The sequence below is a fragment of the Xiphophorus couchianus genome, chromosome 21 (assembly GCF_001444195.1).
Source record: "Xiphophorus couchianus chromosome 21, X_couchianus-1.0, whole genome shotgun sequence".
Classification (NCBI taxonomy): domain Eukaryota; kingdom Metazoa; phylum Chordata; class Actinopteri; order Cyprinodontiformes; family Poeciliidae; genus Xiphophorus; species Xiphophorus couchianus.
In genome coordinates, this window is record NC_040248.1 from 2,144,135 (window position 1) to 2,162,923 (window position 18,789).

An 18,789-nucleotide genomic window follows, 5' to 3' on the forward strand; every position below is an offset into this window, starting at 1 on the left:
TCTGCGCCCTGCACAGCGTTTCCAGGCTCGACCAGTTCTACGGATTCCTGCGGCCCAGTTGGTCCTGAACTCATTTAGGCAACAGTAGCTCAGCTGCTACAGAAAATACTCCAATCATTTGTTGTGTTTGAAGACCTTTGTTGATATTTTTGGGTTGAATTTTTGGATGTTCGGACAAATATTCCTTCTGGTTTTAGATGCTGTGCAGACAGGAAGAAATTTTGCTTTTACTTTTTTACAACTGGAAGGAGCTGATTAGTATCTAAAAACTTCAAATAATACCTGAACTACAACTTCAAATCCCAGAAACGTTGAAAAAGAGCAGAGAGAGAAGGAGGAAGTTCAAACCATCTCTTCCCCTCCAGCATCACTCCAACCAGACAACCAGACAGAAAATTAAAAAGCAAAAGCAAAGGAGGAGGATTAGCAGAGCTTGTTGCCACATATTAAGCCACTAGCATGTCAAGACAGTTGTACAGTTTTCAGTCAGAGGCCTCTTGAGATTTGTTGCAAGACTGACTGCTACTGGAGAACCTTCCTGTCAACAGCTGTTTTTCCTAATTGAAAAATAGATAAATCAATTTTATCAATAATCAAATTTTCTATTTTTGAAGATTTAAGTTTTTTTAAATGGATTTTTTTATTTCACCAATGCTCTCCTTGAGTCTTCAGAGTGATGTAAGTGCACCCGGGGTGGCCATCTTGTTTGAAAAGCATTTTTTACAGCTTGTCAACTCGCTGAAGGAAAGGTTGAAACAAAAGCCATTTTTTAAAGATATTTTCTCTCATTTGGATATTTTTTCAAGGAACAAAGCGAGGAAAAAGAATGGCAGATTTATTTGTAAGCCGTATCGCCCAGTCCTGGTTTGAAATGTCCATAGAGGTCAAGTTTGTCTCTGCTTATGAAGCTAAAGGAAAAGGAGGCAAATAAAAGCGATTAGTCAGTTTAGTAACTCAGAGCAGAATCACCTCATCTCATCTGTTAGTCATGGAAAATATTTAACATTTCATCACAATAACAAACTTCGGTGTGTTATTGGGAATTTGTACGATTGATACGACTGAAGTAAATCGACTGTGAAAGGGAATCTGAAAGCTGCCGGTATACATGCGGATTACCTTAAAAATCACAACAACACAATAATAACATGACTTTAATCTAAGCCAACATGGCAACCTGAACGCAGCTTTATTGGGTTTAAAACAGGAAACCTCCAGATCAGCTGTCTGCATGCAGGTTTTGACAAACTTTAGTGTTTTATCTAATAAAATCCAGCCTGTAGAAGACGAGAGCTGCAGATCGGTGCGGTTGTCTGTCAGATTTGATGGGTTGAGCTACAGTGTTTGACTCCAACCTGGCAGATAATCGGCGCTCCACCTGTTTATTAGATAAACTGAGCAATCAGCCGACTCTCCGCTGCTGAATCCCGTCTCCTCCAGCGCCTTTCTGTGACCTCCAGCCATTAAAAGTCAATATTCTTCAGCGTCTCAGAGCATTTTGCTCCTGCTGCATTACAGATCAGACCAAACTGTGATCTCTGACATGTCCTACACACCTTGAAGTATCCATTCCAGTTTTATGTGATGAAGCTCAAAGACCTTCTGGAAAGTTTTTCTTATTTGTCCCATAAAAACCTGCAGCTTTATCCAGGGAAAACCAACTGAGACCAGACAGAACAATAAAAAGAAATAATCTAATATTTAATCAGTAAAGTGTGAAACCTGCAGTTTATAACTGGACATTCATAATCAACCTGTTCGTGATTCTGGTGTTTCACCTCTGACCTTCTGCAGCGCTGCAGATTGAGAGTTTTCTTCGTTAGAGATGCAGCCCTGCTTTGCTCCGCATGTGAGCCTGCATGCGACGCAGCGATGCTCATCATGTGGCCTGCAGCGGTGCGTTTCAGGTCAGCTCTGTTTCTGTGGAGCTGGGATCATTTATGGCGTCTTTTATAATCCCTGATTACTTCCTGTGTGGAGTGGTTCTGTCAGCAGGCTGCTGGGTTTGGGAAGCAAATTTAACCAAAATAAACAACTTTTATTATAATTTTACAGCTGTTTGAAAAAGTTAGACTTTTTAATATTAGTCTGAGGTGTTTGAGACTGAGGCGGACTACAAACCTGATCCGGTTCCACTGGTTCTGTCAGGAGGAATGGACCAGAACTCAGCAAACTGTCGGGGGAAGCTTGTATCATATATTACCGAATACTGAGGAAATGTATGTAAACTTCTGGTCTTGAAGATGTTAAATAAATGACTTTTAGCAAATAGAAGTAAAGGAAGAGAAGTTTGGTCTGAATTAACTGTATGTAAACGTCTGGTTTCATCTGTATATTTAGATCATGAGACGTATTTTTCAGTTTGATTAAATTATGTAATGGAAATATTCAGGTTCAAATATTACGATTTTTTTATTCTGGGCTAAAGTGTCCATTGACTATAAAATTGGTCAGATATATGACCATGAAGGTTCCTCCGTTAGCGGACAGTGGAGGCCCAACGTTCCTCCGTTAGCAGACAGCGGAGGATGAAGGTTCCTCCGTTAGCGGACAGCGGAGGATGAACGTTCCTCCGTTAGCGGACAGCGGAGGATGAACGTTCCTCAGTTAGCGGACAGCGGAGGATGAAGGTTCCTCCGTTAGCGGACAGCGGAGGATGAACGTTCCTCCGTTAGCAGACAGCGGAGGATGAAGGTTCCTCCGTTAGTGGTTAGCGGAGGATGAACGTTCCTCCGTTAGCGGGCAGTGGAGGATGAACGTTCCTCCGTTAGCGGACAGCGGAGGATGAACGTTCCTCCGTTAGCGGTTAGCGGAGGATGAACGTTCCTCCGTTAGCGGACAGTGGAGGCCCAATGTTCCTCCGTTAGCGGACAGTGGAGGATGAAGGTTCCTCCCTTAGCGGTTAGCGGAGGATGAACGTTCCTCCGTTAGCGGACAGTGGAGGAAACCGCGGCATGTTTCCATTTCTGAAGGCATTTGATCTGGTGACAGCTGGCTGACTGATGCGTCGGTGTGTTTTCAGAATGGAGACGCTGTCAGCGCTGGCTGCGCTGCCTGGTTACACTGACGTTCGTCTCCGTCGCCCCACTCCACACAAACACACTGTGGGCTGTGTAACTTCACTGCTCATGATTCTGCTGACGGTCCTCCTTCAGAAGGTCCAGAACCATGACTAGCCTGACCGCTCTGCTGAGGTTTAACGACTTTAGAGCGCCGTTGCATTTCTTACGTCCAGTTTGTGCAGCGTCACTTCACCAGACCTCACAGCCTCACTCAGCAGAAACAAAGAAGTCTGGCAGGAAATGTTTCTTCCTGTCACCTTTTAAAGACGAACACATCCTCACCTCGGTTCAGATTAACAGATTCTAGATCCTCAATATGTCCATCATCAAACCCTAATCATCCAAAAAAGAGTTTACTGATTGATCATATCTTTTGTTTTTCTTTGAGATCTAATAGAAAAATTCTGATTTTGGTGATTTTCTTTCGGAAAATAATAACACATCCAAGCTAATTTATGCTCACTTTGACTTAATGAAATTAAACAAATAGTCTCAAGTTTTTAAAAGAAAAGGCTAAGACACGTCCTAAAAGATAAAAAGTCCAAGTAGTAAAATTCTAAATTACCATGGCGACATTTTGTTTTTATCGTTTCAACTGGCAGCTGAATAACTGGGCCTTTATTTTTGGTCTAGTTTTGATATTGTGGTACTGGTACATCTTCATGTATTGTTCAGTCAAAGTACAAATCTCTACAGCACAAGTCTAAGTCAAATCTGAAGCTTTAATTTTTGCAACTTCAGTGCAATTTGATCTGTAATATCAAAGTCGAGTCACCATCTTTAGTTAAAACCCTAAATGATCGTAGTGAAATCATTTTTTTTATCGTTTTAAGTGACTACTGTACTGGATAACTGGTTTTCTATTTCTGCCCATTAAGAACCAATTAATTCAGTGAATATGATCGAAACTTGTGTTTGAGGATATAAATGTTTATGTTGCTGTGAGATACGCAGCTTTTAATTGGGTCAGAGTGAAAAACGTGAGAGCGGAGCAGAGAGGCGTCACTCCTGCTGAAACATGCGTCTCTGTTTGGTACAAAGAGCAGCTTATGGACTTTATTCACTCCTGATCAACTGATTGTTTCTGATTATGATGAGACATTTGAATCAGAGATCAGCAGAGCTTGTGATTAAATGAAAATGTTTATTATTGAGATTAAAAAGGAAGCAGAACTGAAAACAAGAGGAACAAATTGATTTCTGGAGGCTATTCAGGATCTTCACAATGTTTGCTGGTAAATTTCTGCCTCTATTTCTCACTGTTTAATTATGAACTTTGACCTTCCCCAAGGCGTCTAAGGCCAGCAGAGCTTTAGATGTTCTGGATTCTTCTGACTTCCTGAAAAATGGTTGATGTGCTTTTGAAGTAATTTTGCTCTGTGGAACTGGGTTAACTGGGATAGTAATACTGACTAACTGGAAATAATTCGGCTAATTAGTGGTGTCAGTTTTTTGTGTTGCTAGTCATTCTGGGTCTGGTTCTGTAGAACTGGGCAGCCGGTCCGCCTGCAGCCCAACACTCAGCACTAGGCGTTGACCAAGCCGCCACTGGATGACCTTACAGTACGACCTTGACCCAGTGCTCCAACTGGACGCCCTGCTTCCTGTTCAGTGTTTGTTAATGGGCCGCTGGCTCGGCCGGGCCCAGATGGGTCGAGACTGGCCGCAGAGCTAAAGGACGCTGCACACGTGAGTGGGACCGCCCGGGGTCTGCCGAGTGTGACACACGCAGCTGCTCAGAGGAGGCTGGGTGAGCCGGTCGCCATGGAGATGATGCGACGCACCGACGACTCGTTTCATTCTTATCAAACTTCCACATCTGGATCCTGCAGCTGCTTCTGGTTCCATGCTGTTCTTATGGAATATATTCTATAGAAGAAAAAATTCTACAGAGAATCACAATTCTGGCAATCCTCTAAAATAGATTTCATAGTTGTAAATAAATGTTTTTGTTTGTTTACTGTCTTTTCCTCTTGTCAGTCTCATCATTCAGACAGATTTTCTAGACCGTTTCTGAATTACAAATGAATCGAATCGTCATCCTATAAATCAGAATTGAATCAAATCTCTAGACACTGAAAGATTTGTATCTGATATTCCATCATCTAAGTGATTCTGCTTATGAATTTCCAAACATTTGGATTTTTCTCTCCTCCCAATACGGCCTCAGAAACATTTGCTCCTGGTTGCTGCTGAGGACAGAAGTCGGAGGCTGGCTGAATAAGTCGCTCCATATGACCAGACGTGTTGCCTGTTTTCAGTACGTGACATTTTCAGCACACTCTGCTCCGACGCTGTGTATAATGAGCCATTTATTTTTACATTGGATGATAAATGTCAAGTTCCCGAGAATCACAGAGCAGTTCCAGCACATATTAGAGCTCCAGGAAACCAAACAAACAAACGGGGCTTAAAGGAGGAGAAAACCAGAGCTGAAATGTGGCTTTGGAGAAAAATCAAACGGTCAGCTCTGTTTTCCTTCAGATAGCACTCAGCCATCTTTCTGGTAACAAACCATCCAGAATGTTAACCTTCTTATTTCCAATTCTTTGCTTTGTTTTGCTATTATCTGTCACACTTTGCAAGCCTTCTTGCTGCTCGACTGCCACCAATGATGAACCAAAGCTACGTTAGGCAGGCGGAGGTTTGAGTGGAAAACACTAAATATTTAGTTTCTTAAATATTTATGTACATGCAGAATATGTCAATTTGTAATTTTCACCTTAGTATCAGCTGTCGTAACTCATAACATCCAGAAGGATCTCCAGTAGCAGTCAGTACTGCAAGAAATCTGAAGAAGCCTCTGACTGAAGACTTGCCATATGCTAACAGCTCAAAAGCAGAGACAATATTCCACAGTAACATTTAAAGATTATTTTGTAACTTTCTTTTTATTTTGTGTTTAAGCATCATTTACTATAACAGGATTTGTTTTGATTATTTCAGTGTAATGAATATATATTATTTCTAACAATGACTTATTGATCTGTTTAATTGCATTAAATGTTGCTCATATTTTATACGATAAACAACGTTTACAAGGCTGAAGGATTTTTTTGTCAATGTTTTTTTCTCAGACCAGTCAGCCGTAAAAGTTGTGAGAAACACATTTCAAAACATAAAATGTTATTTTATTTTAGTTTGCCTGCTGTAGAAGACAGATACTATCACGCGTAGCTAAAAATGATTTTAGTTTAATCGAAAGAACTGATTAAAAATCATTCTACCGATTTTTCATTTAACCTTTTAAGTCTTTTTGTACAATGTTAGGAATACATTAACAGATGCAAATAAGCAAATAATTTAATTCCTTTTTTTATGAAAATAAACATTTTAGTGCTTAAAATGCACTAAAATGCATACCAGTAGTATTCTGCCAAAGGTGTTTTTATTTTAAATGTAATATGTATGCATATAATGTACAGTTTGGGTTTAATTATAGCTCTGAATATGATGTTTTTTCAGTAAATGGCGTTTTTTGAATCTGTGTACTCCAGTTTGTGATTAATTGATAACTATATTTGTTGACAATTATTTTATCGATCAATTCATCACAATTAATCTGATTAATCATTTCAGCTCTAGTCACAGGACATGATTAATAACAGTGATAAATGATCATATAGTGAATATAATAGTGAATTGAAACAGTTTTTTAGTTAATTTGTGCAGTGTGGTGCTGGAAAAGTTTGAAAACGTATCTTGAAAATGCTTGAAAAGTTCTTGAATTTTATAAACCATAAAAAATAAAGTCTGGATGTGTAAAAGTCTTCCTCCCGGTTTTCACCTTCGCCTATGAGTTTAAAAGGTTTGAGCAGATTTAGGAAGTGGCTTCAAACAGGCTGAGAGCGAGTTCAGGATCAGAAGGGTGCCTGTCCCTTTAAGATAGAGCTGAGCAGAAAATCAGGCCTGATGGGTTTGCTGCAGAGAAACATCGCACACAGGTGTGTGTTTCGCCCAACAGAACAGCGTGTTCAGAGCTGAGCAGCCCTTTCCAGAAAAACTTCAGTCTGTAGCTGCTGCCATCCGTCCTCCACGCTGCGCTGTGTCATTAAAATCACTGAGCAGGAGGAGGAATTAATTAGCCTGCGGCAACGCACACACACACACACACACACACACACACACACACACACACACACGCACACACACACACACGGCCCAGATCATATTCATCCACCTTGGCAGGTACCGTCTGAGCACCTCTCTCATCTGATTCTCCAAATCCAAGATGGCCATCTCAGGCCTTCTCCAAGAGAACCGTTGCTAGGCAACACCCTCCCAGCTCTGCTGCGCTGCGCTGCGAGTGGAAGATGGCGTCTCCCCACGGACCTCGGGTGTGTTTGTAAGAGAGTAAAAAAGAGAAGAACAGAGAATGTTGTTCCACTGCGGCTGATCAGAGAGAAGAAGAAGCTGGAGGCATCTGTTGGTTTTATAGCACACAGACGAAGCTTACCGGCACCGATCAGAAGATTGGACCCAGATGTTCTGGCTGTTCTCCACCATCAGATTATCAACTCTTTATTTCCCTCTCTCTCCCCATTTGAGTTAAATCAATCCATTTGATTTGATTCTGGGTGATTAAAAACAGCGGAGGCTCGTTTTCTCTGCGCTCTCTGTCGTCTGTGGTTCAGCTGCAGACCGACACCTTTCAGTCATCACAGCCCTGCAGCGAATCTGCTTTATTTTCCCCTCATTCGTGTTTCTGCTCACATATTTCCTCCCTGCACTCCAGAGACTCCCCACAGCTCAGCATATGTTATCCATGAAGTCAGCAGAGACGCTGCTCCGGTAGAAACCTACTTTACCACATCTGGTTCACTGAAGAGTTTACGGTAGAAGTCCGAGACATCACACTTCCCACACCGTGCTCAACAGATTGTGTGATGATCATTTTAGGATGCATTGTCACCCGCACTGTTTAGTCTAGTCCGTTTGAAGGTCCGGTTTGTTTGGAGAGCTGTGAATGTGTAATAAAACTCTGATGAAGACCTGAAAAGTGAAGTCCTACAAACCTCAGTCTGGGTTCATTTGAAGTGAACTCTGGTGCGGTTTCAATGCATATGCAAACACTAAGCGGACCGCAGACAGCTCCAAAAGCAGGAAGTGGACTACAGCGCAGAGCATTCTGGGTAAATCAAACCAAAACAAACACTAGCCTAGCGCTATTGGGAGAAATGGCTCCTGGTCTTTACCAAAAACAAAAGAGAAATCCTCCAACTTCTGAAATCTGAGGCTACTACATTTTTATTTACATTTGGTAAAGAAAGAAGTTACTTTCAGTGTCTTCAGAGGTTTTTGTGTCGTTTCCTTCAGTAGTTCTTGGTGCAGCGCCCCCACTGGCGAGGAGGGGAACAGGTTGCTCAAATGGTTTGGTTTGTTTAACTCAGTGCAGCGATAAAGAGAATCGCAGCAGCTGAAAATGTAACAAATGTTGTGACTTTGGTTGCCAGACTATCAGGTGTAAAAAAAACCTTAGTGAAACATCCTAAGTGGTAGTTTTTCTCCTTTAAGCCCTTCCAAACAGCCATACATGTTCATTCTTCTTCACTTCTCCTGTCAGAACATTTAACCTGCTAACTGCAGAGTCTAAGATGGAGCTTGTGAGTTTTTTAGTTAACTCTCTGAACCTTGCACGGGCTGATCATGGTGGACTTCCTGGGAAGACTTACAGCTGCAGAATGACGTCAAATAGTTTGGAAATGTGCTTAATATACCCTCCAAAACTGATGTCAAGCAGCAGTTTCTGCTCTAAAGCTCACTGCTGGTGTCTTTCTGGTTTGGCATTGAACTCTGCAGGCCAGCAAACTGGAAAAAGAGCAGCTTTATGGACCCGCCCCACTGATGATCCGCAGCACCTGGTCGCTAATAAATTCTGCATCTTTACATAGAAGTTAGGTCAGCAGGGTGTCTGTGAATCTTTAAAAAGTCTTAAATTCATTTTAAAAATGTAAGTTGATCTTGAATTTGTTAATCACACATCTTAAATTTTGTTGTGGCAGAACAATTTCACTAGCTGCTGATATACTGTTGCTAGCTAGCTTTGTAGCGTCACCAGTCTTTTCTAGTCTCTTCATAATATTTTTCTTCATAATAGTCTTGAAAAGGTTTTAAGAGTTGCTGAAAGCTCAAAAGTAAAACCCTGTTCAGATTATAATAATGTATTTTTATTATTTGCTGAATCATCTGTAGGAGGGAGTGTTTCTTTTCCTCATGACTGTAAACTCTTTAGTGTGAAGAAGCTGTTGTCTGGTTGTGTTCAGACGTACACAGTCCTCCATTAGTCTTGCTGTCTGCAGAAAGATTCGACCCAGCAGTGATTTATTCTTGTTTTCTTTGTTCACCTGAACCCAGACGGATTGTCCTCCAGAACCCGTCCCAGTCTAGCGGCTGACATGTTCCTTCATTACTGGTTTGTTTGGGTCGGGTTCCACATAAATCATCCTGCTGTAGGAAACACCCACTGCAGCTCTGGAGCAGGGCTGAAAATACTCCACACAGATGCTCCTTCTGCTCGGTTTAGCAACATTTGCTGAAGCTGTTTATCTTGTTTAATTTTAGAAAACTGTGTGTCAAAACATAAGATATTAAAAAGGTTGAGGAGAAGTGACTGACCGCCTGTGTTCTGGTAGTTTGTCTGCGTTTCACGACTCAGAAAAATAGCTTAGTGAGTGGAAAACATCCATCGTTTTACTGCAAGTACAAATTATTCCCCATTTTCTCCTGTTATTGGGAAAACTGTAAAGCATGAAGTTACACATCTTCTGTTTAATCTCCCTGACCTTCCGAAGAATAATCAATAATCAGCAACTGGAGAGGCAGTTTAACATTTAATTGGAAGAAACCAGGAAGTATCAGCAGAAATTAGCGGTGCTGTGCAGACCGTAGGGTGCGATTGATAGCTGGTGATTGTGTTGGTTTGATGTAAGGTTGCCATGGCAGTGAAGACCCCCCTCAGGGACTGTAATGAACCCCTCACCTTCCCTGTCACCCACCGACCTCTGTGTCTGTCCACTGTCATGGCCGCCCTCCGTTTGATGACACGGCCGCTGATGTCGTCGTCTCTTTGATTGCAGAGCGCCGTTTAGCTCATGTAGCTTCTTGGGTTTCTTCGCTAAGACTGATGGAGGAAACTTCTGCTCTGTGAGGTAGTTAATCCTGGACCGAGTCTTTCACACGTCTCCACAGTCCTTAGGAAAACCTGCTTGCCATCACCCTAATCTCTAGTTTTCTTCAGGTTCTCTAATCAAGTCCTGACTCTGGCTGAGAGGCTCTGAAATGTTAATATGACGTCCAGTCAGAAGAAAGATGTTGGCAAAATTAATATGGCTTTAAACCACAAACGTGGAAAAGCAGCATTCAGCTTCTATGCACCACAAATCTGGAACAAACTTCCAGAAAACTGCAAAACAGCTGAAACACGGAGTGCCTTTAAATATAGACTAAAAACCCACCTGGTTAGAGCTGCTTTTGAAAAAATGAACGATGTCACTTGACTAAAAGTTTCGATTGTTGCCTGTGTGTCCTATGACTTTGTATTTCTGTGTTTTTATAAAAATCGCTTTGAGAGGCCTTGTTGCTGAAATGTGCTACACAAATAACATTTTATTAGATTTTTTAAAAATCTGCCAGAAGCAGGAGTAATTTCAGGCTCAACTATACTGCATGTTATGTACAATATGCACAAGACATTATGCAAGGTCCTATAAATATGAAGATACATTTATTCAAACAAACATAAAACTAAAATACTGGAGTTAACTGATGTTTATAGCCAACATGATTGATGACGCTGATAAATAACAGCAGCTCTACACAAGACGCATTTCTTTTTTGGAACAATAAAATATGTTTTATTTATGCATTATTGTTCCTTTGGCAAACAACATATTTAATATTTTGACTTTGATGAAGAGAAGAGCTGGAAAATGTGTGTTAGTTGCAACTAATATTTTATTTTATTCTCTGTTTTTCCCAGTATCATAAAAATGGTCAACAAAGCTCAAATTAGGACTGAATTTCGAAAGAAATTGGAGTTTTTGGTGGAGCGTTTGGTAGTGCTGTTGCCTTGCAGAAAGGAGATCCTGGGTTTGAATCCTGGTTCGCGCCTTCACTTCCATTTTTATGAGTTTGTTTATGTGTTTGCTCTCATGTATGGATCCATACGTCCTCTGGGTTCTGTTTGGGGAGCACTTTGTTACTCCGTGTCTCAGAAGGCCGGACATAAATGAATCATAAACGATCCGGCCAGGAGAGACGATCCGTCACTGCAGCTCCTGTTGGACGCTGAACCCACAAACTCATGTTGGAGTCGTGAACAATGCCTGAAACATCCCTGCAGGTTCTGGTAGAACCCAGAACTCTGACAGCAGAACCAAAGAAGTCCAGAGCTTTAGGTCACAAACTGACTTTCTCCTATAGAGAGCAGATTTCACTGTTCCATGAATTGTGCCAAGTCATCCAGGAACAAATCAACCACTGACCACCACAATGTTTGACTGTTGTGTTGTTTTATTTTCTGAAACCGGCAGTTTTACAGTAACTGCAACCTGATCTACACCTTCCAAGTCTCAGGGATCTTCCAACATGATTTCTGGAAAGCGTTTATAGTTCAGCAGTGGCTTCAGTTTTTTTACATCATGAACGCTAACCTTACTGAGCTTCAGATGTGGTTCTGGGTTATTTTGTCATTTGTTGGAAAGTTTTAGACTTGTTGCTGTTGTAAACTTTGTTGGTCGGCCATTCCTGGGAAGGTTCCCCACTGTCCACAAATCAGTCGATGGAAACATGCAGACTTGCATTTTTTAAAGTTTGCTCAAAATTCACATGATAGTTGGATGGAAACATAGCTCACTTTGTTTTTCATCAGTTCTTGAATTTTGCTTTTAGATTCAGAACTGATGTGTTGGTTCTGGGATATTTTAGCGTACTTCCTATCGCCAGACAGGCTCTATTTAAGTGATTTATTGATTCTTTGGCTCTATTTGAGTGATTTATTGATTCTTTGCATGAAGCATCAGTCAGTTGTGGTTGTTTCTAGTGAAACTGGACCAAAACCATGCGGTTAATCACATTTATTTCACAATTTAGCTGAGGGGGGGAACCATATTTCCACATTTATAAATTTAAAGACTGCTATTTGTTTTTACTCAGGTTATCTTTGTTTGAATGTTAAATTTGCTATATTTCAGATAAGAGGATGGTGATCTGGTTATGATTTATGTCTTGTTTTTCCATTCTTCATTTTCATTATCATGCATCGCTTCATCTCATCTTGTTTTCTTTATGTTCACATTTTTCTCTTTGATTAACAGTCAGATAAAGACGTTGAAGACTGGGAGAGACAGAAAAGGCTGCAGTGATTATCCTAAAACAAAAAGATGATCATCTGTGCAACCAAAACATATCTGATGAAAGCAGAAGCGTCGCTCGCAGCCAGACTGCCTCTCTCACTCTCTGCCTATCTATCTGTTCACAGGGGACATCACTCAGAAGGGTTATGAGAAGAAGAGGTCCAAGCTGATCAGGGCATATGCTGGAGGTAATTTAGCAACCTCTGACCCCCTCCACACACCCGCTTCGCCCACTCAGCTGAAATATTCCCATAGCGCTGCTGGAGTATCGATCTGCTATCAGGAGGAATACAGTAGTCTGAACACTGTACTCTATTGATGGAGTCTTGAGCCGCCATTAGTGGATGTAGGTTAGGATTCCCTGGAGCTCAGCTTGGGCCTGCTCCTCTGAATCAGTCGCTGATCAGGCTGCAGTCGCTCCCTGCCTCTAAAGCACACACACATCACACACACCAGGGTAAGCTTTGGGTCGAGGGATGAGATGTTCTGTTGCAGAGCAGAGATGCAATAACTGCATGTTTCTGGTTTTATGTTGGTTATTTTGGGTTATGAAGTCAGAAAAATAAAATTTTTCTGCCGTTTCAAATCACCTCCATGTTTCTGTTTTTCCTTTATTGCGCTCTTATCTGTTGCTTTCATGTGCATATACATGTTGTTCCTGTAAAAACCCGTCCGTGTGTCCACAAGCTTTTCTGCCTGCTTTTGTAGGTATGGAGGGGCCCATGTCTCATCGGGCCCCGCTCGGCCCCCCGGCCGCCGCCCGCTTCCACCGGCGGAGAACGTCCGGAACCAGAGACGAGCGCTACCGATCAGGTACGGGGAAGCCCGCCTGATCCACGCTACGTCCCAGAGAAACACCAGCTGCACCGTTTTATTGTGGTTTTCACAAACTGAGAGCAACACCTTGGAAATCTTTCACACTCTGTCTGCAGTCAGACGTGTCTGGGTTTCCCCCAGAAATCCTGCTAAACCCGCTGGAAGAGGCGCAGAGACGGGCCAGCAGTGGAGTTTTTGTGTTAAAAAATGTTAAAACTTTACAGAAAATATATGTTATAGGAAGAAAGTATTGACAATACTTAAGAAAAATGCTAACACAGAAAAATACAATTAAAGTAAATAATTGCACTAATCAGCCAGTGAATCTCAAAGCAAGCTTAACTAAGTATTCCTTGGGTAAAAAACAAAAGTTTTTATTATGTTAAGTTTTCAGGTTTCTTCAGAAATTCTAACGTTTTGTTTAGTCTAGTTTAGTGCAGTACTGGGATTAGCTGGTTGTGACTTTTCCAAGTGAATATCAACGTTTTCCCCAGAAAACTTGCTAAGCCTGGTGGTTGGGTGCGAGGGCAGTCATCCATCCAGCAGCCCGTCGTGTTTTTGAGTTAAAAAATGTTTACAGTTGACAGGAATTTTGAAATTATTGGAAGATTAATATTTGAACAAATTCACTCTGAGAGAAGCCTGCAAGATGCTAAAGGAAGTCTTATTAGCAGAATATAGAAAAAGTTTTGTGCATTTTTGTAGTAGAAACGAAGCTTCTGTAACCGACATGTCAAAATTAAAAGGTAGGTTCAGGCTACATCAGAAGACTTACTTACGTTATCTTACTCTTATTTAGTGTTTCTGTCTGTCCTGCTAAAAATGAACATAACATAAACACAAAAACAGATGAAAATTAGCTCAGAGTTGGTAACTTGAAAACGACAAACAGGCTAAAGGTCGTCCGGTGTGTCCATAGACGTGTGACTTCTTGTCTCTGTTCCTCAGACGTCCACACTGAGGCGGTCCAGGCCGTGTTGGCGCGACACGTAGAGAGGAAGATGGCGGTGCCCATGCCTTCCAAACGGCGCTCCCTGGTGGTCCAGACCTCCATGGACGCTTACACGCCTCCAGGTGACAGCGCACAAACAAAACATGCTCTCACTACACCAGGTCATCTCCCAGGCAGACTCAAGGTTTTTCTCTGATCCACCTCATAGAGATGCTAACGTTAGCTGTGACGTTAGCAGCTCATATTGAATGAGTAGCGTCTCCTGACTCCACCAGAGAAGCAGCCCTGTGCTCAGACAGGATTCTCTGCTTTCTCAGACGGCTCTGACAGAGGAACGCTCATCCCACCCAAAACTGCAACCAGGCACATTCTCTGTGGCATGTAAAACCCACGGAGGGATTTACAGAGAAACCGGCCACAGGAAGCTGTAAAAGCTGAACCCTGTCACCTTCTGCAGCATTTCTGCTGAGAGACGGTCCAGAAAACGGCCAGCGCAGCTGACCTTTACCTCACACATCAGCTCATTAGATCATCCATAACCACAGTTGATGGAATAATTTTGGTTTTGATTGAATCTTAATGAAGGAAATATAATAAGTTTGTTCCTTTGTAATTTGCTCCTTAACCTTTGAGAACATGGCTAAGTAGAGCTGACGTGTCCCTGAACGCATCATGTCGTGTTTTTCCACCGTTCTGACAACACTTAGTTAAATGTCTGCACACAGCGGCGCTCACCAGGCCTTATCGGCTGCTCTCACAATTATCTGCTGTTCAGAGCAGGAAATTCAGCCGCCTGAAGCATGTTGGACCCAAATTGGTTCTTGTGGCTGTTTCACTGACAAGCCACAAGATCCGATTCACTAATTACTGACATTTGGTGTCTCTGAGCTGCTGAGCTTTTTGCCTCAGTCACTGAAAGGTCACAGTACTGCAACGGCAAATTTGTCTTATTGGAAATCTTTTTCTTTCTGGACTTTTGCATTTATAATCTCCATAGTTTAGATAATTATAAGTTAATTCCTTGTTTGGAAGCTGAAATATTTTGTTTTCTGGCCCTAAACTGTTGCTTGTCCCTAAACTGGTTGGTGTGGAGAGATGTGAATTTGTAATCAAACCAAAACCCAAATTCTGGTCCGCCTACAAACCTCTGTCTGTTTGGTTGAAGTGAACTCTGGTCCAGTTTGAATGTTTATGTGAACAAAAAGCAGAGTGGAGACCGCTCCAAAAGCAGGAAGTGAACGACAGCGCGCGGCATTTTGGGTAAATGTAACCAAAACAAGCTTGCTAGCCTAGTGCTAGCAGGAGAAATGGCTTGTTGTCTTTTACCAAAGACAAAACAGAAATCCTCCAACCGGTACAGTCGGATGCAACTTTGCTTTTGTTTGCATTTAGTGAAGATGGAAGATGCGCTCAGTGTCTTCAGAGGGGTTCATGTTGTTTCCTTCAGTGGTTGTTGGTGCAGCGCCCCTACAGGTGAGGAAGGGAACAGATTTCTCAAAGCGTTTGGTTGGTTTGACTCAGCAGGGAGAAAACAAATCGCAGCAGCTGGAAATGGAACGAATGTTGCAGCTTCCAGTTTACCGGATTATCAGGTGTGAAAAAAACGCTAATCGTAAATATGTGTAAAAGGCTCTTTCAATAAATTAATCTTTTTTTGCAGCTGCAGAATTTCATAATGAAAAGATTTTTAAAAATTCAAATTTTAATTAGCGTTAATTTATTCTGTGAGTGGAAAATAACATTAAGAAAATATTTTTTATAAATATGACAGATTTCAAAAAGTTGTATAAAATAAGTTTAATGAAGATTTTTTATAAAAATATTTTAAGTTGATCAGATTTCCTTGTGGGGCAAGATGCTAATTTCTCTTCTTCAAAACTGGAAAGAAAAGAGAACATGTCACTCTAATATGGCAGATATGTTGTAACTACTTATCTTAACGTCTCTATGTCACAGTCTGGGCAGTAATTATGTGAAAATATGAAGGGATCTAGAGTTAGTTTTGTGTTTGTTCAGTAGGTCGAGCTTTTTGGCAGCAGACACTTTAGAAAAAGCAACTCAGGCTCACTGTAAGGTGGGAAATCTGTGATGCTGTGGGCCTGTCAATAAACGTACAATTACAGGTTGGGATTTTTATTGCTGCTTTAATAAATGATTTTATTGTTGTACATCTTAATCAGGGATGTGAAGCGTTAGACCAGCAGGAACATTATGTTTCATTTCCTGGAAACTGCCATCAGGAATATTTTGTTTTTTCTCATGAAGTTCGGCAGGAATGGAGGGATTTTCACCTTCGTTTCTAACGTTTCGTGTTCCCGCCTGCTCTGGAACATTGTGCCTGTCCTAAAACAAAAAGTCTCAGCTGCTTTGATCCAAGCACAGAAACAAAAATCCAAGAAAAAACAGGACCATAGAAATCCAAAGCAGCACCTAGCAGCAAATCAATACCGGTTGTTCTTCCTCCTCAGATACTCAGCCACAGAGGAACTAAAACCAAAAATATATCATTTCACCCCACAGATTTAACAATACATTTAAAACAATCATCCCTTCTTTGTAGAAGTTTTTATTAATTAACTACATAAAAGTTTTAATGGGTGAAAAATTTTAATAGCTTCTATTTTTTTTTTTTTATATATATAAAGATTTTGACCAGAACCTTTGTATTCACATGTTTCTGGTACACCCGTTTATCTGACGCACAAGCAACATTCACAAACAGCAGCAACGGACAACAGCATATACATTGCCTAAAAAGAATAATTGATTTATTTAATAATTTTGCAGCAAAAAGTGTTTTTGAATTTAAAATATTGCTTTTTTCGTTGAGGTATGGTTTTTGATTAAAATGTGATTAATTAATTAATTAAAGTCTGCAGTCAAATCAATTAAACAATTGAATTGAGTTCCATCACTAGTTTTTAATTTCATTTAGATGTATTTTTGCATTGGCTTGTTTCATATTTGGTTACTGTATTATTACATTAACAAATAAAAACACTGTATTTTTGTGTTTTTATGGTATAAAACACTTTGATCTGGCATGTTGCTATAAAAATAACATTGACTGAGCAGGTAAAGGAGTTTTTCTTTCCTAAACTTTTCCTGTCATGTTGAATGTTTTGGTATTTGCTGTGTGTAAAGTAACATCTTCCCATGACTCTCCAGGGCTGTCGCCGCTGTGCTCTGACTCGTCGTCGGGCTCAGAGGAGGAGGCGGGTCCGGGCGACGACATGACGGGCATGGAGCACTGGATGAGCCGGCCCTCCCAGCTCGGCCCCGCCCACCTGGGCTCCACCTCCTCGTCGTCGTCGTCCACGCAGAGCGGAGGCAGCGGGAACGCCGGGCGGCTGGCCGACTCGCTGGCGCACACGCACATCGCGCACCTGGCGCACCTGGGCCACCCTCACCTGGGCCAGCCGCACCACCAGCAGAGCCTGCTGTCACAGTCGCATCACGGTTAGAACGTTAGCCTGTGACCGGCTGAAACGCCATGAAAGCCTAAAACTTGAATATATATATATAAAGCAGTATATTTCCGGCAAAGTTAATCTCAGAAATTTTTAGATTAATTTCCGAAATTTCCTAGAAAAAACTTGGACATTACTGAGTTTCAAAAATCTAATTTTTTCTTTAATTTTTGCTTTCATCCAAGGTTCATCTAAGTTTTTTGGTGGAAATTTACATATTTTTTTCTGTCTGCAGTGACCCTAATTCTCAGATAAATTAATTTTTTTTATAACTCAAATTCTTATATTTTTCAGCTTTATTTGGTTAAAACTCCTTGAGAAAGCACAAATTAAAACTGTTTCAATCAAGAGCCACAAAATAAAATGAAGAAAATTTAGGAAAATGCTGAGTATTTATTACAACAGTGTCTTTAGTCGGAGGCTTCCAGGGAACCACTGTAATACAGACTGCTACAGGAGTTCCTTCCTGCCCATAGCCGTCAGCTTCTACAACAGCCTTTTAAAGAACTCAATGAGTTCTAACGTTTTATTTAATGAATAAAGTATTTTAGCCTGGATTTTAGGGTGACTAGAGCTCCATGTCACAGCGTTTGTTCCTGCAGCATCTCGTGTTCTGACCCGGTTCTGACACAGCGCTGTGTTTCTGCAGGAATTGGCCACCTGTCTCTGAAGAGGAAGGGCGCTCTGAGCGTGGCGGAGAACGGCGGCTCTCTGCGGCGGTCCTGTGAGTTTGGATCGGACATGCTGTGGCCGCCGCCTCTGGAGTCAGAGGGTAGGTCCAGACCGGGAGCTGAGCGTCCAAATCCGGCTTACGGAATAATTCACACAAAAACGGATCCGAACTTCACAAAGATCAAACCTAAATTTATTTTTTTTTACCTTTTATTCAGTAAAACATCTTCAGGGTTCCTACGGTGCTTTACATTTTTTAAATGCTTCATTGTTTTCAACCTTTAATGTGTTTGATAATCAAACTGCAATCTAACATCTGATTAAAAGAACATTTTGAAAACGTTGTTTACAGCTAAAGACAGACATTTTTATCACTATCTGTAGTTAAATCGAGCTAAATTTGACTATTTTAGGGAATTACCTAAATTATTTCTGCGGAAACATTTTTTATAGATTTTTTTGTT

The 18,789-nt window shown here is 41.2% G+C and overlaps 1 protein-coding gene across 3 annotated transcripts in view; it reads left to right on the forward strand.

Moving 5' to 3' along the window:
* The window catches only part of LOC114136750 (disco-interacting protein 2 homolog C-like), a 51,066-nt gene that overhangs the window by 2,437 nt on the left and 29,840 nt on the right, over nucleotides 1-18,789 (forward strand). The window contains exons 2-6 of one of the 3 annotated variants that reach the window (XM_028004987.1): nucleotides 12,541-12,603; nucleotides 13,103-13,228; nucleotides 14,180-14,305; nucleotides 17,352-17,642; nucleotides 18,303-18,425. In XM_028004987.1, coding sequence (XP_027860788.1) covers nucleotides 12,541-12,603; nucleotides 13,103-13,228; nucleotides 14,180-14,305; nucleotides 17,352-17,642; nucleotides 18,303-18,425 — 729 coding nt within the window. The remainder of the gene's footprint in view (nucleotides 1-12,540; nucleotides 12,604-13,102; nucleotides 13,229-14,179; nucleotides 14,306-17,351; nucleotides 17,643-18,302; nucleotides 18,426-18,789) is intronic. The other 2 variants (XM_028004989.1, XM_028004990.1) reach the window with 2 other exon arrangements.